The sequence below is a fragment of the Xenopus laevis genome, chromosome 3L, assembly GCF_017654675.1.
Source record: "Xenopus laevis strain J_2021 chromosome 3L, Xenopus_laevis_v10.1, whole genome shotgun sequence".
In the NCBI taxonomy this organism is placed as follows: Eukaryota; Metazoa; Chordata; class Amphibia; order Anura; family Pipidae; genus Xenopus; species Xenopus laevis.
This window is the reverse complement of record NC_054375.1, coordinates 26,919,575-26,941,703: the sequence shown is the minus strand read 5'-3', so window position 1 is coordinate 26,941,703 and position 22,129 is coordinate 26,919,575. Positions and strand designations below refer to the sequence as shown.

Here is a 22,129-nt window from a genome sequence, read left to right as displayed (position 1 = left end):
TAGATAAGGTGTTTCCCCTTTTAAGCTGGAAAATGAAAGAGTGTGATTGATTGGAACACATAACAAGCATCTTCCTTCCTGAGAAATACTAAGGTTTGCGTACTTCCTTCTTCTATATTGGTTTGTATATATTACCCAGCAGACATGCGTTAGATCTTTAAGAGATGGCACGTTACAAAGGCTTGTGAACACGTAAAGTCTGCAGAAGAAAATCGTCTAATAACATATAACGCTGACATATTCAAAGCCCCTTTGAATTTATGCTTTGTAAAGTTTTTATGAACCTGGTGAAATGTATGTTCATCTATAAGACAAATGGTCAGTACCTGAATTTATTTAGATATTTTATACGGTGGCAATTGCTGCTAAACTTATCCACATATCCCACCACTTGAAATTTTCAACTCCCTTATGTAAATACCTTTACTGGATTCCTGTTTCCTCTAAAATCAAATTCTAACTCTTAATGCCAATATTCATGCCCTTAACAATGAAGCCCTTCATACATCTCTGCTCTCATTTCCAAATATATTCCATTATGCTCCCTACTGTCTGCATCTTACGTTTGCCTCTTTTTTACCCATGAAAAACTTGTCCCACATTGTTCCTTCAGCCTTGCCTGGTTACACTTGTGTTTCTGGAGGATGTGGCACATCTTAAAAATCAATCAACAGATGGAGCCATTTTTGATTAGTACTTTGGTTCACATTACTGTATAATGGTGGTGTGCCATATGCACCATGTGTAACAAATGCACAAAGCATTCTGGCACCACTGACATGTAATACCTGTTCTGAAATTCTTCTGGTGGGATTCTGTGTGTTTAAAAGATTTTTTGTAAAGAACGTAAAGATAAAGAGGAACAGACAATATAATTTTATATGCAAGAACATCTCAAAAACACAGTGAGATTTTTTTTGACATATACTATACACACCTCATCAAAATAGATAAAAGAAGACAAAGCAAGAACCTCAGAGTCAAAGCCAGCAGTGTCCATCAATATTTGGAGAGGAAAAAATAAATCAGAAGTAGAAGAAGAAGATAAAGCAGAAGAAGTTCAAAGTTCCAGATGAAGAGCAGAAGAATGATGAGTGCCTTATGATGTTATTTTATTCCTTTGCATGCTATGCTAGTAGATACTGATTGTGAGTGGTGAATGACTTGACTGTTTATGGTATAATGTTTACTGTTTCTGAACAACCAAACTAGTTTTTAGTTTTGAGATGATCATTGGGTACAGAATTTGTTACCACCTAAAGTTATTTCTCAGTAGCTGAGTAGTGATATTCTTAAGTTAACTATTTGTAATATGGAGAAGGTTTCCACACCTGAGATTCCAGACCGACACTTCTGGCAGAGAATGTTGGACGAGGTGCTTGTAACACAGCTTTGGTTCGTGGAGATGTTACTCCGGTGCTTGAGAAAGGAACTGGAGATATTGGAGAAACCTGATTGGTTGGTGTCTGTCTTCCAAAATTATTGGGGGCATCACTGGCTGGAGAAGGAGACACAGCAGAAGGGGATCGGATTGAATTAAAGTAAGTTGGTGAATACATTGTAGGGGAAGGAACTAGTGGAGAAGTTGGGCAGGATATTTGCCTTGCTGGACGAAAAGTCTCTACCATGGGTTTGGGAGGTGGGGCTGCTCTTGGAAGAGCACTCACAGGGTCTTTGGTTGGAGAGAGAATAAACAGTGAAGATTGAAGTTGGTACGGCTGCCGTTTGGAAATCTCTAGTTCTTTCTGTGACTGTACACTCTCTGAGGCAGTATTAGTTACTGCAACTGGCATTGCAGGTTTTGGTGATCTTTGATTGACTTTGGCTGAATATTTGTATGCGGGAGGTGTATGAGCATTTGAGGCATATTTCCAGGAAGGTGGCAGGGACATGGCAGGAGAAGGTGACCTGGCAGAGTCAAAAGGTGATGGGGATTCAACAACAAACCTTTCCATCCGGGATTGCCTCCTAGCAAATAAATCTGCACCTTTCCCTGTAGCTTCTGTCAGACCTTGGATTGGTACAGGAGGCGGCTTTGCTCTGACCTCTGGAGACTTGAGACACGCTGACCAATCAGGCCCTTTTTCAGCAGGTCCCAAATCATCTGCTGCTCTGTTCTCTTTATTGTTTTGGAAACTAGAAGCTTCTGCCCCAAGTGCAAAGGGTTCATCCTCAGCATGTGTTTCTACATGCTTATTGGGCTTTGAGCGTCGTTCATCTGCTGTCTGTATCATAGACATAAGGTCAGGATTTGGTGCCATCTTTGGCTTTTCAATGAATGTGAACATTGATTTCCTCGGTCCTCGACGAGCTGCAAGTGACTCTAAGATTCCAGACTTTGACTGGGGAGTCACCCTGCCTTCTTCATAGGTTACAACCTGATTCACAGGGTGTAGATTTTCCATCTGTGTTGGATATAAAGCAGAATATGCTGGTGGTGATCGAACACGTGTGACTGGAGGTGGACTTGACAATGTTTCAGCATAAGTTGGTGGTGGAGGAAGATCTATAAGAGGAGTTTTATCTAATAAAGGCTCATCCTCCTTTGAAGACTGCTTACATCCAAAAGGCCTAGCGGTTCTGTTAGCCACATTGACAGGTTTGGATAGAGTCAGGTGTACTTCAGAGTACTGTTTATTTTGACCATTCTGCTCACTTTTGACAGGGGATTTAATCTCTTCAACAATGTTATTAACCAAACCATTAGTATCTAACACTGTCAAGTTTTCCTTCAGATTTGCACACATTGAAATTTGATGGTCTTCTTCTGAAGCACTCGGTGAGGGGGCTCTGTTATCTATTGGTGGGAAATCTGGTTCTTTGAAGTCATCTCCCCACTGATTTTCTGTATCTTCTGCATACCCTGTGTCAGATGATGTCTCTTCCATTTTCTTTCCAACTGGAAGTTGACCAGACCTACGCTGACTTTCCGTTGACACCGAGTTTAAAATTCTCACTTCATGTTGGACTTGGTTACCTTGTTTTCCTTGATGATGTTGAGTCTTTTGATTAACCTTGTTCCCTCTTTGTTCTATAAGTTCATGTTGCCTTTGTTCAAGGGCATTTAGTTTCTGTCGTCGGCGATGAAACAGTAGTGCTCCCTTTGAACAGCTACTCTGTGTGGGGCTCAGTGGGGAATCATAATTATCACTAATGGACTGTGCTTCCTTCAACTCCTTTTCTGTGAGGCTGACACTTCGTGAAATATCTGTAGAAGAAAAAAAAAGAATGGCATTTTAATAAATAACTTAATTTTCCCGACACTCCCAAGCGTCTAAATCATAAATGGACCAGCTGTAATGCTAATAATGATGATGAAGTGCAAGCAATTTCCAAAAGCCCAAATAAGAAATATGAAAGGTATAATTGTGTATGTTTATTTTTCACATTTTTCTTTTATTTCTCCACCACTAAAACGGTAAAGGTATACAGGTATGGGACCTGTTATCCAGAATGCTCTGGACCTGGGTTTTCTGGATAACAGATCTTGGATCTTCATACCTTAAAAGTCTAATAGAAAATCATGTAAACATTAAATAAACCCAATAGGCTGGAATGCTTCCTATAAGGATTCATTATATCTTAGTTTGTACCAAGTACAAGGTATTGTTTTATTAATACAGAGATGGCCTTAATTCGTAATTCAGAGTTCTCTGGTTAATGGGATTCTGGATAATGGATCCAATATCTATACTATAAGTTAATTTAATCACATAATTTTCCATGGGATGAGGTGGAAAAATGCTATTGCTGTATGATCTTCTGTTCATGGTAATCTTTGACATTTATTAAGGTGTTAAGGAACTGATGCATATATGTCTTTATTTGTAAATGATTAATATGCCTCCCATTGCCTTAACCTTATGATTATACCTGTTTGTCGCTAAGCACACTCCTTTATTTATATTTATGTGTAGCTGTTTCCATAACAACTGGATCATGCTCAGTCCTGTATAGTGCAGAAACCAACTATTATGCTATAATATGTAACTACTTTAATATATGGATCGCATAAAAAGGACCCGTGTGATGCCAATATTGCCATCAGTTTCTATACCTGTAGACTTTTAATTGTATTTCATTCCTGCATACATTCCTCATATGTTAAAATGTTACTGACTGCCTATATTTCTATGAATATTTAAATTAATATATTTATTTCCATAAATATATATATATATATATATATATATATATATATATATATATATATATATATATATATAAAAAACCTTGGGTTACCAGTTGCAGAACAACATCTTAAATCTTCCAATATTCCTTGACCATTCTGGGAGTTGTAATCTAGCACATCTGGGGACCCAAGACTAGTAAACCAACGCTGCCATAAAAACATGGAATAAAATTCCAGTTCCAGTTTATTATGGTGACTAGAGGCTCTATAATGTATTTAGAGAATTTTCAAATTCTTTTGTCAAAAAGTCTAAAGTCTACTTTTGTCAAAACAATCAACATGGAAGTTCCGATGTATTTGCGTACACAGTATTTATTAGGGATGCACCGAATTAGGGATGCACCGAACAAAACACTATTTTGGGTTTGCCCGAACCCCCGAATCCTTTGCACGGGTTCAGCCGAATACCGAACCGAATCCAAATCCTAATTTGCATATGCAAATTAGGGGTGGAAAGGGGAAGACATTTTTTACTTCCTTGTTTTGTGACAAAAAGTCACACGTTTTCCCTCCGCATCCCTAATTTGCATATGCAAATTAGGATTTGGATTCGGTTCGGCCGGGCAGAAGGATTCAGCCGGGCAGAAGGATTCGGCCGAATCCGAATCCTGCTGAAAAAGGCCGAATCCCGAACCGAATTCTGGATTCGTTGCATCCTTAGTATTTATGCAGAAATGTTGTGTACAGTGCAAACAGGCTATGCCTTTTAGTGAAAATAATAACTATATTAACCTTTGAGTCATCTTATTTGCAGCTATAAACCATAAAGGACAATAAACTGCCAGGAAAGTGATAGCACCACAGCTAAACACGTCCGTACCGACTGCAAACTGATGAACAAAAGGTGCAAACACATGTAAGTGATCCACAGAGACATGTACACCAAAGAATTAATGGAATTCCAGGTAGAACAAAAGCTCCCGGCAGAAGGTTCCAGTTCTACCACTGTTTAGAAACACTGTGCTGTATAGCTTTCTGAATGCTTATTTTACTTTTATCGAATGCAAGTATTTACCGGTGAACTTTTAAACGTAACTTGTAGTGTGGCGTAGAGGGTAGAATTTTAAGACAATTTGCAGTTTGATTACTATAGAAACCAAAGAGCAGTTTGAAATCCAAGAAAAGAGATATAAGTAATAAAAGACAATAACAATAAAAACTGAACCCACAAAGTAATCTGTTTTTATTTGTTTGTTGGGCTCAGTGACAGCCAGGCCGGAAAAATAGCCAGGATATGAAGGCTAATACTAATATTACTACTGATAATAATATAGTATAAAATAAAATTCCATTTGAAAAGTTGGCTAGAATAATAACATTAATAGGTGAACTTCCCCTTTGTTTACTTTTTGTTTTAGCCCCCTCTTTTATCTCAAATGTTGTTCAGGTTGCATAATTAAGAATTGCGGTCTCTCGGGGTAACTGCTCTGCTGCTCTACATGAAGTTGCGTTTAGGTACCATGAGACTGAAATCATCACTGTGAGTGCTGAGAAAGATATTGTATACTTGTATCTATGTGCATTATTATGGGTAGCTGGCATTTACAAAAGGATTGCAGTTATACAGCATGTGGCTACATAAGATGGACTTCTTGTTTAGGGACAGAAGATCTAGTGGGTGCAAGAGAGAAAGAGTTCTGATTTCCCTTTATAACAATGGGAATTTCCCGTTGTGTTACACTCATGATCCACGACACATTATCAGGCCTCTTGTTAGCAGAATGTTATGTTTGCATCTACAGGGTGTGTGTCACTTTGACTTGAACCAACATTTGACAATAACATGACCTTCAATTAAAAAGTGCCTTTAGTCATATCATAAAAAATGTACAGTAAGTAATAAAATGCTATTTTCCCTTATGTTTATGGCACAATCGAAACTATTATCTTGACTACCACAGTGAATAGCCCTATATATAATCTTATTTTACATATATATGTTTGTACATTAGGAAAAGGAAAACATGGAACAGCTTTGCTCATACTAGAAATTTGTTCAAATCATTCATGTATATTAAACATGTGTCCAGCAAATATATAAAAACATGCTCATAACAATCAATTAATTCAGGGCTACTCAAACTGTAAACAAAGATGCGGTAGGCAAGAATGATGTCACAAATATGTGCCATATGTGTTTGTTTCTGGTCAGCTCCAGTTGAATGGAGCAGGCAACATGGCCACTGACCACTTGAATTTAAAGATGCTCTGAGATATATATGCATCTGGGGGACTGGAAGCTACAGGCTTATTTACACGTGCAAGCATAAATGCAACGAACAAGCTTGGATGCAAATGTCAATGTGCTTTGGCTCTGCTCACAATTTTTTTCCCCAAACACACATTTTTGGGGTTAATTTTAGCCTGTGCCGCAATCTGTTCCTCATTTTATATCTTTGCTTTCCTGATTGCTGTTGTACAACTGTTATAGTGACTGTTGTCACCTCTAACTTTTTTACTGTAGAATTAAGTCACATTGAGTTGTCCTTAATTCCCTTTCAGGATCTGCTTCCTTTTATTCTGTCCAAGATGACAGTGAAAACATCACTGGTAAGAACAGACTGTTTTCTACTTTGTAGACACAGGACAAAATATGTCACAGGAAGTTTTTCTGCATAAGTAGCTTAACCACAAAACAGTCTCTTACCACTTGCTTGCCTTGCCTACCCCAAGCCTGACGTGTTTCCTACGCACCAGCCACTGATTTCTGAGGACTTAACACAATGACTCTGTTATCACTCTTTTCTGTGGAGTGCGATTAATGAAAGCGAGAGAATTATTAAACAGAGGGGAGGTTTACACACAGCTGTTAATGGTAGCACTTCAATGTAAGATGAACCTGCTGATAAGTATTCTGAACTTTGAGTTTGTGTTTGCTTTTCTCAACATAAATTTGGTCATCGAATGGAATAACTTACATTCCACACCCTATTGTGTGATTCACACAAGCCGCTGGTTTCACTGTTTGCACACATGGGCTCTTATGGCAGGAGGTGAAATAAATGAAGGTTTACTCTCACGGAAGTTCAATGACTCTCACAATAGAAAGCTTTTAGATGCTGCCTTTGGACTTGGCTAAAAAATTAGCATGGGTGCCTAAAGTAAAATGCATGGCCTATGTGTTAGTGGTCAGCATTATTGCTTACACCAGCTAGATAGGTCTCTGCAGATAGGACTGGCCTATGGAACGAGTAACATAAACAAGAGATACCTTAGAACAGGGGTCCCCAACCTTTTTTTACCCATGAGCAAATATAAAAAAAAGTAGGAGAGCAAGAAAAGTGTGCAAAGTTAGAGAGCAGCAAAAGTATGCAAAGTTCCTGAGGGGGGGCAAATGAGAACTGTGATTGCCTATTGGTAGCCCCTATGTGGACTGGCAGCCTATAGGAGACACTGAATTAACAAATAAGTGCCTGGTTTAAGGCCACTGGGAGCAAAGTCCAATGGGTTGGTGAGCAACATGTTGCTCATGAGCCACTAGTTGGGGATCACTGCCCTAGACACGTATGGGGTTACGTAATAAAATGCACTAAGTTTGCTCAGGTGTAGTAACACATAGCAGTTGCTATGGGTTACTGCTCCTGGGCAAACTTAGTGACTTTAATTACATTTAGGGGATTGTCACCAACTGAGTTAGCTTTACCTTCTTAGTGATGTTTGTTACCTGCACATGGTTGCTTGCAGCCTTTGCATTTACAAGCCATTTTATCAGACCAAGCAAAAATATTTATGTCTTGCCTGTCTGATGCCCCTACATAGCTGAATTCTCTCCTCATCTTTTGACTGTATGCTTAACACCTGTGCATGTCTCACCAAAGTAAGTGGGTCTTCCAGTTCAGTGAGAGATGAGTGCACCTTTTGAAGTATAAAAACACCTAACAGTTGGCAGAGGAGAAACCACCTTTAGGCAGCCTTTATTTGGCAAACGTTGGTTGGCTAGGTCTTACAAATACTAGTGTCAGAGAAACAGTTACTATCAGTTACTATATTACCTGTAAGTCCTACACAACCTAGGCTCTTGGCCAAGATGACTGCGCGCAGATACAAGTACCAAGGTGTGCACCTTCATTGTTCCATGAAAATCAGCATAAACGTGAGCAAGAAGTAGGTTCTCCGAAGATACATCTGAGTACTGATCTTTCGCAGTGGTGGTCTAGCAACCTCCAATTTGAATAGACCTCCAGATGCTACAGAAAATACATTTCTTTCCTTCACAGAGATTTTAAGTTATGAAGAAATTATATGACAGAGAGAGAAATAGCTCAGCTATTTCCCTAATAACATGACCATGGTTTAATTAGAGTCTATGGGCTGCGTTTCCTTTTCCTTGTTAGTGTAAGCAATATGGCAACGATATATACAAAGACTAAGGATCTCTGCTCAACACAATAAATAGAAAAATGTGCATCCTTCTTATAAAAAAAGTTTCTGAAAAGGCGTATGCTAACCTTTAAATAAATATTTATGAATGATACAAAATCCCCTTTCACCTGGAAGCAACGTTGACTCATGTTTCCCTTTCTATTGTAAAGGATAAACTATAGAAGCCTAATCACCTAGGAATGAACATTTACTGGATGTTTGATTTATGACACATTACTGAAATATTTTAGCCACTAATTCAAGTGTCTGCCAAATGCAGAATTACTCATCAATAGGCTACAGTATCAGGTTCTCCGCCTGAGGCTGCCGTATAAATCTACATTTCCAGGCTGCTGATTAAATGGACTTCTATAGTCAGGACAGAAGGATACTTGGCTTTTGTTGCTTCTGATATCTTGCTTGTTCTATGTATCACCTGGCAAAAGTTTCTATTACTACACTTACTACTACATTATTTGATCAGCATGATACATAATTGCATTTCAGTATGATACATAATTGCATTTCAGGCCCCTATGTACCCTAGCCACATGCAGCCTCAGTTGTCACCTAATTTATGGAAACATACAGCCCGAAGGAAAATGCTGTGTCTTGATATAAAGACCTGTATTGCAGTGCTGGGCTATCACTGTCAGCTATCATTGTTGATGCCACAATGTCTTGCCACCCTCTGAAATTTCAAGATACGAGAACCGAGTGCTAGATAACTACACGTGACAAGGAGGCTTGCACTGGGCTACAAGCTAAAAAGCTACAACAAAACATAATCAGCCAATGCAAGCAATAGTGCAGCAATGCATAACTGTGAATATACAGGTATGGGACCTATTATCCAGAATACTCAGGACCTGGAGTTTTCCGGATAATGGATCTTTCTGTCATTTGGAACTACTAGAAAATCATGTAAACATTAAATAAACCCAATAGGCTGGTTTTGCTTCCAATAAGGATGGTATCTTAGTTGGGATCAAGTACAATCAGTGTTGGACTGGCCCACCGGGCTACCAGGAAAACTCCCGATGGGCCCAGGTGTCAGTGGGCCTCTTGCTTCTAACCATTTGGTCTATTTCATTGTCATTCTCTATTTCTTTATGGGGAAAAAGAGGCCTAATAATGGAGCAATAGAGTATAACATGGTGAGATAAAAGACTAGGAGAATAAAGAGATTGAGTGAGGAGAGGAGGAATAATAGTTTGGAAAGTGGGCCCCACGGTTTAAAATTTTCCGGTGGCATCCCAGTCCGACACAGAGTATGAAGAACTGTTTTATTATTACAGAGAAAAAGGAAATCATTTTAAAAAATTTGAACTGTTTGGATAAAATGGAGTTTATGGGATATGGCTTTTCTGAGCTTTCGGGTTTTTGGACAAGTGATGTTCTATACAAACAATAAATTATACCCTACATTATTCTAATAAACCCCATATAAATCTCGCGACAGGCTGAGAAACATCATAAGCAAATTCTTTCCGTTATCCAAATATTCCAAATTTTTAAAGATGATTACCTTTTTCTCTATAGTGATAAAACAGTAGCTTGTACTTGATCCCAACTAAGATATAATTAATCCTCATTGGAGACAAAACAATCCTATTGGGTTTATTTAATGTTTACATGATTTTCTAGTAGACTTATGATATGAAGATCCAAATAACGGAAAGATACGTTATCTGGAAAACCCCAGGTCCCAAGCATTCTGTATAACAGGTCCCATACCTGTATCTAAACTTCTAACAACTACTGAAAAAAGTGTGAGATGGGGTGAATGCTGGAGAATATTCTGTAAGTATGACTCCAGTTTTAGCATTGCCTGTTGCTTTCTCTGTTCTCTGAAATACATAGATGCAATGGAACGAATCATGGCTCTGGGAACTCATTCATTTAATTTCGCCTGGCCCCTCATCCCCTCAATTTCAGCACTTGTATGAGTGTAAACTTAAAAATACTATTGGTCCTGGGAACCCAGCACTACCTAGGCCTCTCTAATATTGTCTAACAGTGCCCGATATCATCATTACACGTATACACTAGGACTGCCCATAATCCAGCTATTGCTGTAATGCAACTTTAAGCAATGTAGCAGTCTGTAATTCCTGTTAATCACCTTGCTTTATAGGGGACCAATTTGGAGCCACTAAAATTATATGACATGTCCCTTTGTACTGACAGAACCCGTCAACAGTGGGTATCGCCATCAACCCTGATGACATCTACATACCTAATAACCATATATCACAGTACATTTAGGTAGTGATGGGCGAATTTATTCGCCAGGCGCGAATTCGCAGCGAATTTGCGCGATTCGCCACCAGCGAATAAATTCGCGAAACGCCCGTGAAAATTCGCGGCAAAAATTTGCCGGCGTCAACATCAACCTCAACATTTTGGGGGCCTGGAAAATAATTTGCTGTGGGGCCCAGTAATATTTAATTACGCCACTGTGTATATTCTATGAAATAGAGAACCCCTCGTTTAAACTTGACCTGCATCACTTTGCCCCATTAATCCATGGTGATATCTAATATATATCGGTAAAATATACCGTCGCCGGATAACAGATCCTGTACCGTGTATATACACACTTATACATTTGAAGACGTTGGTAATCCTCATCACACAAACACACTAAATACAGTTCTATTAAAAAAAACTATTTATGCTCACAGTGCAGAAACAAAAATAATTTGAAGAGCCACAGGATTATGTTTCTTCTGCAGAAAAGGAAATGATAAATCAAGTAACATATAATTAAAAATGATTTCCTTTTTCTCTGTAATAATAAAACAGTACCTTGTACTTGATCCAAACTAAGATATAATTAATCCTTATTGGAAGCAAAACAAGCCTATTGGGTTTATTTAATGTTTAAATGAATTTCTAGTAGACTTAAGGCATGAAGACCCAAATTTCGGAAAGATCCGTTATCCGGAAAACCCCAGGTCCTGAGAATTCTGCATAACAGGTCCCATACCTGTATATATATATATAAACACACACCACATACATTGGACAACAACAATGTTCAGTACAGGTATGGTACCTGCAATCCAGAATTTTAGGGACCAGGGGTTTTCCAGAAGGGGACTTTCTGTAGTTTCAATCTCCAAACTTTAAGGGTGTTTTTACTAAACCTCAATTCTTTCTGTTCAAGGTTTTTTGGATAAAAACTCAAATTTTTAGAGGAAAGAAAAAACTTTTGAGATTTATTATACACCAAAGCTGCTAAAAGTCTGAATCCGAAAATCCCGCACTGATTTTTTCAAGTCACAAGTCTTTTATTGATAAATAAGATGAAATCGAGGATGGGAGTTTGGTCGAGCTTGATTTAATAAAAAGAAGAGAAAAATACGAGTTTTAGTAAATAGCTCCCTAAGTCTACTAAAAAATGATTTAAACCTTAAATAAACCCAATAGGCTGGTTTTGTTTTCAATAAGGATTAATTATATCTTAGTTGGGATCGAGTACAAGCTACTGTTTTATTATTACAAAGAGATAGGACATTTTTAAAAATTTTAATTATTTGAATTATTTAATTAAAATGGAGTCTATGGGAGACGACCTTCCTGTAATTCAGAGCTTCTGGATAGTGGGTCTCTGGATAACAGATCCTATACCGTATATTCTGTTTTCCCCTGTACAGACAGTACAGTATGAGCGAATAGAGTATAGTGCATACAAAACATTGTTTCTCTGTGTATTTGGATTTATACATATGGATGGAAGCACAGTGTTAAAGGTTGATATCTGTATAACAGAAGAATATTAGTAGCTTCCAGTCCTGCAATCACTTTGCTCTTTCTTGCAAATTATTTAAAAGCAGAATAATAGGCTTCATTTGATAACACTTTATTTTAAAGGGTAACACCATCCAAAAACTTACATTTATTAAAATGGTTTCATGGTAATATAGTTGTTGTTTGTAAGTGGGATTGCAATTAAAAGCAGCATTCTCTCCTCTGCTGGCTCAGACTCTTGAAGCAATGTTGCAGAAAAAAGCGAATAAAACAGACCTGGAGGAGAACTGATTTTTCCTGCATAGTTGGAAGGGTCAGAGCAGGATGGAATAAGCAAACACTTTTTAGTTGCACATCCCTTTACAAATAACTTTAAGGCAACGGAATTTTTTAAATGAGTTTCTTAGAATTTAGTTTTTTTTTTTATTAGGTTCAAGTCTACATTGAAGTCTCTATACATGGGCAGAATAAAATAGGATTGTTTTTCATCAGTGGAAAGTCTGTGCTTTCTATGTGAGGAGTTAAGTCTTCATGCTTCCTCCCCAGTCCCCAGATCTGATGTTTCACTAAATCATGATCCAGACTGGACTTTTTCTCTTTCTTCTGCTGGAAAGAAAGTCGTTGTTTTAAAAATAAATCACAAGAAACTGTATATTCCTGCATCCCCTGTAATAACTTTTACTGTACTCTGTAATTAAAACCTCCAAGGGCAAGAGACATTATGGCTACTGAGATACAGACACTGTACAGCAGCGGCTCCCAAACTGTGGGGCCCTAATCAGAGGATCTGGGGCCCAGACTAAAGCCAATTAGAGTAAGATTTGGAGTCAACCTTTATTTGGACTTTTGCTTATACAGCATTACAACTTATGTTTGTAATTCATAAATATCCACCACTTCCGAGATGGCAAAAGGATCAAAAGACAAATGACACAATCATCAATAGAACTATTATACTCAATCTACCAAATATAGGTATGGGATCCGTTATCCAGAAAGATTGGAATTACGTAAAGGCCATCTCCCATTGATCCATTTTATTCAAATAACCCAAATTTTAAAACAAGTCTTCTCTTTTTCTCTGTAATAATAAAACAGTAGCTTGTACTTGATCCCAACTAAGATATAATTAATCCTTATTGGAAGCAAAACCAGCCTATTGGGTTTATTTACCGTTTAAATGATTTTCTAGTAGACTTAAGGTATGAAGATCCAAATGACAGAAAGATCCGTTATCCAGAAAACCCCAGATCTGAGCATTCTGGATAAGAGGTCCCATATGTGTACAAAAATAAATATTAGGAGGATCCTGGTAAAAGTAAGTGTGCGTTGCAATGCCTCGGTATCATGGACTTCTCAGTAAATTACTAACAAAGCAAAGAGTTCATTTTGTTCATATTGGCATGGATATGTAGCAAACTATAAGCATCAAATATAGCACCAACTGGTTTCTCTGACTGACTATAAGCCTTTTTTTAAATATGCCCAGGCTGCAGAGTGTGTGCCAGGAGGTGTCAGGGATAATGGACTGCTGAGTAAGCTGAGTGCTCGCTCTCCTTTCCAAACGACACCCCCCTATGCACTCAGAGGTCAGCCCTGAAAGCTGAGAAATGATGGGACAGTGGAGGAAATTGTATCCCTTGGCACCATCCGGCCAGGGCTACAAAGGTTATATTTCAGCTACCTGATAGAGACTATGTTACCCATCTGGGAAAAAGCTCAGAGCACCTCTGTACTTAGCAAGCGCCCCATGAAAGATGAATGTTATCATGCACACTCATTCATCACTGCCCTTCAAAGTCGCTTTGAAAATCGGAAGTCTGCATCTCACATCCGTGTTTAAACAAAAGGATCTGATACAGATACAGAGCACCAAATACTAAGAATTGCTGTTCCTTTGGCTACCTCACAAGCACACACAGATGGATTAAGACAAAATAAAGCCTGGTAGTAATTTGGCACCATGTTACATCACTGTAAATCAGACCCATACACAGCCGTCTTTAGGGGGCTGTCCTGACAAGATGTCAACAGCAGGGCCATATAGGGACAGTAATACATATTTTTATTGCCTGACCTTTGACGCATCAGTTATGGTTGAATTGGAACTCCCAGTAACCAACAACAATGCAAAAAATAAAAAATAAAATTTAAAGCGGTTGTTCACCTTTGTGTTTACTTTTAGTATGATGTAGAGAGCAATATTATAAGACAATTATCAATTGGTTTTCATTTTTAATTATTTGTGGTTTTCGAGTTATTTAGCTTTTTGTGCTAAACACAAAATGGCATCAGTAACGCAAGGCACAAAAGACAGCAAAGGTGATACATTAAATTAGTGATGTTTCCATTTTGTGGGCTTTAGGGGCCCTGATTATAATAAAATTATGATATCATCCAAAGAGGTCAATGCTTCTGGAAGCCATAAAAATCTCGTAAAGGGCCACACCCAGCCCAACTGGATCCAGTTGAAGAGCCCTGCTTTGTATCAAGGCCTTCAGCAGTTGCAGATATAAACGCCATCCAGATTGTTAGATACACCTTCAGCAGGCACGTCTCAGCATCCCACGACAGCCTCCCTACATTGCCTGGGGGCCCTACTTCTCTCAAGCACTGCCCTCCCTGACAATTGTAGATGGATATGAAGAAGGAATGTGCTGCACCAGGTCACACTGCTTATTTCCCAAAGTAGGCCAGCTCTTGTTTAACACCCGCACTTGCTCTATAAACCTAGGATAATTAAGCACAAAATGCTCAAATGAATTTGTTATGACAGTAAACCTACCACAGGCAGCTGAGCCTGTTAATGAGGGGAATGAAGGATGAGGCTTGCCGAAGAGAAAGTCCTGGCTCTTGTGCCCCCATCACCTACGCCTCCCAGAGACCTGCAGCTCTCAGTAGTGCAGCCCCGCCAGCTGCTTATTTCCCCCATCTCTGCCCAGTTTCCACTGGCTGTGACACACACTCACTCACACAGGCATGTACACACTGTATCAGTTTACTGTGCCACAAACAAGCTCACAGTATATTTCCATTAACACCAGCAATGCCAACACAACAAAAACAGCAGCAATAAACAGAAACAAAAATTATTCTCCCATTGGCTGCAGAGCTGCAGTAATGGAGAGTCACAAAACATAATACATATGCAAATCGCATGCAGGAATGGGATCCGGTTTCCGGAAACCCTGTTATCCAGAAATCTCCGAATTACGGAAAGGCCGCCTCCCATAAACTCCATTTTAACCAAATAATCCAAATTTTTTAAATTGATTTCCTTTTTCTCTGTAAAAATAAAACAATACCTTGAACTTGATCTCAACTAAGATATAATTAATCCTTATTGGAAGCAAATGCAGGTATGGGGTCCGTTATCCGGAAACCATGTTATCCAGAAAGCTCTGAATTACAGAAGGGCCGTCTCCCATAGACTCCATTGTATCCAAATAATCCAAACTTTTGAAAATGATTTCCATTTTCTCTGTAATAATAAAACAGTAGCTTGTACTTGATCCCAACTAAGATATAATTAATCCTTATTGGAGGCAAAACCAGTCGGTTGGATTTATTTAATGTTTACATGATTTTCTAGTGGACTTAAAGGGATACTGACCCTAAAAATTTTATTTTGAAAATATTAATTTACATTAAAAGTTACATATAAGTCATGCTGATCGCTTTTCACTGATAGTTCTGCTTTTATAAATAATTGTTACTTGAAGTTCCTAAACCTGACTGTTTTGTCAACCTGTCACTTCTCAGCCTGTCATTTAGAGTTTCTAATACTAACAGACTATTGCTGCACAAATATGGCAGCCCCCTCATAGAGGAACAGGGTAGTAAGAGAGGTAATTTAAAATCATCAGGCAAATACTTTTATGGCAAAATTATAAATAGCATGCAAAGACAATGTTATGATAGAGAATAAAAAAGGTTATTTTCTTATGTCAGTATTTCTTTAAGGTATGAAGATCTACATTATGGAAAGATCCATTATCCAAAAAACCCACGTCCCAAGAATACTGGATAACAGGACCCATACCTGTACTCTGGTACAAAAGTAGGAGGTCAAAGTCAAACTCTGAGTGAGTTCCATGCCATATGAAGTAAAGTACTTTGTTTTACAAGTAACTTTCTTCCTTGCCTCTTCTCTACACACAGTCATAGAGCACATCCATATGTTAAATAATTTTATATATTATAAGGCACAAGGAAGCCCATTTCAGAGGAGGTGGGTTAAACTAACATGGTGGTGTCTGTATAATGCTCTCTATGCAATTTTATAACATAAATGCCAAAGATTCAGGAAGGCTCCATCCTAGTCATGTCACACACCAGCAGGACTGTAATTCATAGTGAATAAAGTACCCCCTATTGTAAAATATAAGGATATTATAAGTCACTGAGGAGTTCCATGACCATATAAAAGCAGGAGGCCGAAGGCTGAGTGCTTTTATACATGTCATGGAACTCTGAGGTTACTTCTAATATCCTCATATTTTTCAACAAGGGGTACTTTATTTATTATAATACACAACTTTTAGTGAGTCATGTGACAGAAATTACATCACTGCTCACCATTTATAACTGATGACATCACTACTCACCGTTTATAAGGATATAACTTACAGGATATTCATGGCTTTTGTGTATTATATTGTAATATTCATATCTCAATGCAGCCGTATAAGTGACATGAGCTGGGTGTAGCCAATACAAACTTGGCACATGGCTCAAAACACAAAATACTCTCCACCGCATCTGCCACAATCTCCATACTCCATACATTTCTCTGCTTCCTCTCTACTATTTTCCTCATTTCTATTATGAGATTAACCTGTTATACTATTACTACTATATTTACATATGGCAATAGTCTCTTTCTTGGAAGAATAAGTCACCCTAAGAGCAATCGAAGAGAAGGGGTAGTTTACCTTTAAGTTAACTTTTAGTATGTTCTAGAATGCCAAATTCTAAGCAACTTGTAATTTGTCTTCATTATTTATTATTTAATTATTAGCATTCTTCTTCTGGCTCTATTCAGCTTTCAAATGGGGGTTATTGACAGGCCTGGACTGGCCATCTGTGAGTTCTAGCAATTGCCAGAGGGGCTGCCATACGATGCCATAGAAAGTCACTATTTAGTGGACTGGTGGGAGCTCATTGGGCCTCTATGTACTTGGAGTGCCAGGGCCTATTTTGACTCCCAGTCCGACCCAGCTAAAAACAAATGCTCTGTAAGGCTGCAAATGTATTGTTATTGCTACTTTTTATTACTCATCTTTATTTTTAGGCCCTCGCCAGTCTCTTATTCAAATCAATGCATGGTTGCTAGGGTAATTTGGACCCTAACAAACAGATGGTTTGAATTGCAAAATGTAGAGCTGCTAAAAAAAAGCTAAATAACCCAAAAACCACAGATAACAAAAAAAAACAATTGCAATTTGTCTCAGAATATCACTATATACCTTATACTGAAAGTTAACTCAAAGGTGAACAACCCCTTTCATGCTACCTTTCTAAATGACAATTGTCTGACCTCCTAGTGCACTGTGTGGATCCAGGTTATTGTCATGTGTATGCTAGGGCAATTTCAAGCATTTTGTGCTGCAACAAAACACACATAATTGCTCTATGTTACATTGCCCTAAGCCACCATTGCGCCTAGTGGGGCCTGGAGCAGCAATAAAGGGAGTATATTTAGGGTGAGACTTGGGGATAGAATTCCTGTTTGCTCTTGACTCAGTTCTAAGTCTGACCACAAATGCCTTAAACCTTTATTACTGTCCACCTATTCCCCTACTTTAAAATGTATTTCTTTTAGAATTCACCTTGCAATTTGCTGACCTATACACAAAAGCAAGCATATGGTTATTACAGATGGCAAATACAGGCATGACAGAACTGTTTTAGCCATTTTGAAAACATCACTGCTCCTAGTCAAGCACAACTATAACCCCATAGTTGCCATTTGCCTATTTGTCTTTTTGGAATTCAAACATCTGGTGTATGTGGCTCATTCCATAACCAGACTGACACTCCTCTCATCTGTAGTTGCTCGTTATTTAGGATAAAGGACAAGTAAAACAATGAGAATGATTGTGCATGTAGAAGGTAGCATTTACAGATATGTACTTATGTCCTGCTCAATGTCGTTGATGAAGTGTAATCAAGGTAATGAGCTTTATCTAATAGCAGATTAAATGACAGGGGACAGAGATTGACTCAGCGAAAAGCTTGGTTCATAAGCGCAATTTTGTAGCAGCAAGAGCCAACTATGTAGCCAATCAACTGGAGCAGATACAAACAATTTCTCGGAAAGTCTTTCATGAAAGAAACTGTTGATTTGCCAGGGATTTAGTGTACATTGTCACAAATGCATAGGCTTCGCAGTCTATGTTGCTGCAGGGTAGATGCACAAACGAAGAATTCGCTGATGCTTTAGCTACATAGTTCCTGTTAGGCTTATGACACATTGGATGTTTTGACCACACAGGACTTTTGTCTGGGGCATTGCATTAAGAAACCCTTGCAAGTTGCACAGCGCTGGCAGGCACAAGGCATTCCTGTCCATAATGCTGTACTGTAAGTACAGTGTGTTCCTTTGCATGTTCCCACCGATGCTTCCTAATTTCCAATTTTGCATGTTTGGGGAACTGGTCATGTCTCCCAGTTTGCCCCCTCATTAATACATGTAGACTGTGATGTGTTCAGTGTAGAAGCACAGGCTCACAAGGTGGATTCTGGAGCGCAGATATCTACATCCACAAATGCCCACCATGGGTCAGGGTGCGCTAAACACAGTGAGGCTTTTTATCTTTGTAGAAAAAAGGGGTTTGGCTCAGCCATCAGCGTTCCCACTGTAATCAATTGTGCAAAAGGATGGAAAGGCAGCACTCCAGTAAAAAGAAGAAGGTGGTTTATTGAAACAGGTCACAAACCAACATCACCTGATGCATTTCGGGAACAACTCCCAGAACAACTTTACTGGAGTTCCATCCTTTTTATCTTTGTACCCTGGTCTGCCAATTGTACATGAGCCCTAATGTATAGGCATAAAATGAAGTGGCGGGCTTTGTACAGGTAAGGGACCTGTTATCCAGAAAGCTTGAGACCTGGAGTTTTCTGGATAAAGGATATTTCCATAATTTGGATTTCAAAAACAGATGCCCCTTTTCTAATTTGAAGATATCGTGATCTGTGCTGGGTTTTGTCCGATAATCTAAAAGATTCTGAAATTTTCTTGCAACAACATGAAAAAACGATTCAGCATTAAATCTGAAAAATTTGTACGACTTGAGGTTTCCCACTATTTTATCGAGTTTTCTTTCCACACCAATTTTTTCAAGTTATTTTATTGATAAATAACATAACATCGTGGGTGGGAGTTTGGTTGAGCTTGGTTAATAACCCCTTAGTCTACTAAAAAATAATATAAACCTTAAATAAACCCAATAGGCTGGTTTTGCTTCCAATAAGGATTAATTAAATCTTAGTTTGGATCAAGTACTGTACAAGGTACTGTTTATTTAACAGAGAAACAGGAAATCATTATTAAAAATATGATTATTTAGATAAAATGGAATCTATGGGAGATGGATGTTAACCGATCCCATACCTGTACCCACAAATGCTAACTTTATGCTTTATATCAAGTCTTGACAAAATTAATTTTGTGAAAGTTGAATTTCTTTGTTCACAGAGTTCTTTAATTATAGGATATTTTTCTACAATTAATTGTGAGCTAACAAAACGTTGTGAACGTGGAATGTATTTGTATTGCAAAATGTATTTTGTCAGCATAAAATTTGGTGCCTGAATTTTGTGCGCACAAAGTGCACCAAATGTGCCATATCTAGGTATGTTCTGTACGGATGTCTAACAGCGCATCATTACCTGGTTGTAACAAGATTGGTATAAGCGTTAAGGTGGCCATAGACGCAAAGATCCGCTCATTTGGTGCCATCGCCAAACGAGCGGATCTTTCCCCAATATGCCATTAACAAGCATGGCTATATTGGGGGTAATCTGAACGTTTGGCCTTATGGCCGAACGATCCGATTACGATGTTCAATGGGCTCCTATGTGCAATGGGAAGCCTATAAATTACTTTGTTTTCCTGCAGTATAAAAATGCCCTGTGTGCTTTTCTGCCAGCTTTGTAACTCGTGTGAAACCCCAAAGGTTAAAGAGTGTACTGAATTCCAGATTATAAGAGGTATAGCTAAAGCTGGGTAATTAGGTCTCCCCTGCCAAGGACAAATCCTTTTTTTGTAAATAAACAGACCCCACCCACAAACAGGACATCGTTGTGGTTGAATGTCATGTGCTGACCCAATTAAGCCTTTTAGTGGCATGGGACATAGGATCTACACATTTAGGGGATTATTTATCAAAGGCCAAGTTTGTGAATTTTTTTCTACCTTGAATAAACTCACAACTTGAATGTTTGCTTAATTGAACTCAGTTGAATGCAATCGGGGGGAAAAACATGAATACCTCGACTTGATCAGGTTTTCCAGTGAAAAAACTTGAAAATATTGAAGGAAAAAAACATCTTCAAATGGTTCAAGGGATCTCTGCCATTGACTTCTACATGACCTCAACAGGTTTTAGCTGGAGTATTTTCAGATTTGAGCTTTTAGCAGCTTCGGGGCATAATAAATAAAAAAAAATTGAGTTTCTTTTTACCCTGAAATTTCAAGTTTTTAGTAAAGCTACCCTCGAAAAAAAATTAAAAAATTGCCTCTTCTTCGGGTGACTAATCTCCCTGCAAAGCCTTCCCGCCAACTAGAATCTAAATAGCCGGCGGCCGGGATGGCACTCATATTGCTTCGTTTTCTGAAGTCGCCAGATGTTTCCTCGTTAGGCAACGTCAGAGGACTTCAGAAAACGAAACGCTCCGAATGCCATCCTGTTGGCCATTTCGATTCTAGCCGGCGGGAAGTCAGTTCGGAGAGATTAGTCGCCCATAGAAGAGGGGAATTGTCGTCGCGCGACTAAATCTCCCCGACTCTCCAAGTGTGTCTCTGCCCTAAAAGTGCACGTTATCGGCACCATAGATTCTGCTTTTGCACTCAGTTCTTTGATCTATGCCATGACAATGTTTACATGGCAACCTGCCCCTCAGCAAGGAAAGGGTTAATCAGAGGAGCAGCACAACCTATTGCTTTTAATGTAACAACTATCATTTTAACCACATGAAAACAGTAACACTAAATGGAAGGAAAGCAGTGATACTTATCCCCCTTAGTACTGCACTTGGGGGGGGGGGGTTAAATACTAATACTAATCTAATCTAATACAAATCTAAACCAGCCACAGATATTTTCATTGTCACCTCATACACACTGCAGAATTCTGGATAAAATCCTTGAGAGAAGCTTATTCCTTGGTAAGAATATCAGGTGATATTATCCAGATTATGCAGAATCAAAAGAAATAGAATATACTTAGGACTGGGCCTAGAGCAGCCGATTTTATGGGTGATGCCAGTTTGCAAGAGTGAGGGCACTCGGCCTGAAACATCTTCTACAACTTTTGTTGGTGGGTCATAATTCAAGTCTTTACCCAGAATGCCAAAGGGGGAGGGTTGGATGATATATCTAGAAATATGTCCAAGTTATCTGCTATAATTACCTATATAATTATAAGTTATTCAGTGGAACACCTTCTGTTAGCATCCACAGAAAAAAATTCTCCCTCTTCCCTTGATGTCCATTAAGCATGTCCTGCCTCATAAATGGCCTTCTGGATGGACCCTTACAAATGACTTTGGGCCCTTTACCAGGCCAATCTCTTAGACTCTCAGGAACCTACG

At 38.6% G+C, this 22,129-nt stretch overlaps 1 protein-coding gene across 4 annotated transcripts in view; it reads right to left on the bottom strand.

The window, feature by feature from the left end:
* Window positions 1–22,129, bottom strand: part of LOC108710822 (synaptopodin) — an 80,594-nt gene that overhangs the window by 15,142 nt on the left and 43,323 nt on the right. For 3 of the 4 annotated variants that reach the window (XM_018251994.2, XM_041586061.1, XM_041586060.1), the window contains one exon: window positions 1,332–3,208. In XM_018251994.2, the coding sequence (XP_018107483.1) occupies window positions 1,332–3,208 (1,877 nt within the window). Of the gene's footprint in view, window positions 1–937; window positions 3,209–22,129 lie in introns of all 4 variants that reach the window. The other variant, XR_005966229.1, reaches the window with a different exon arrangement.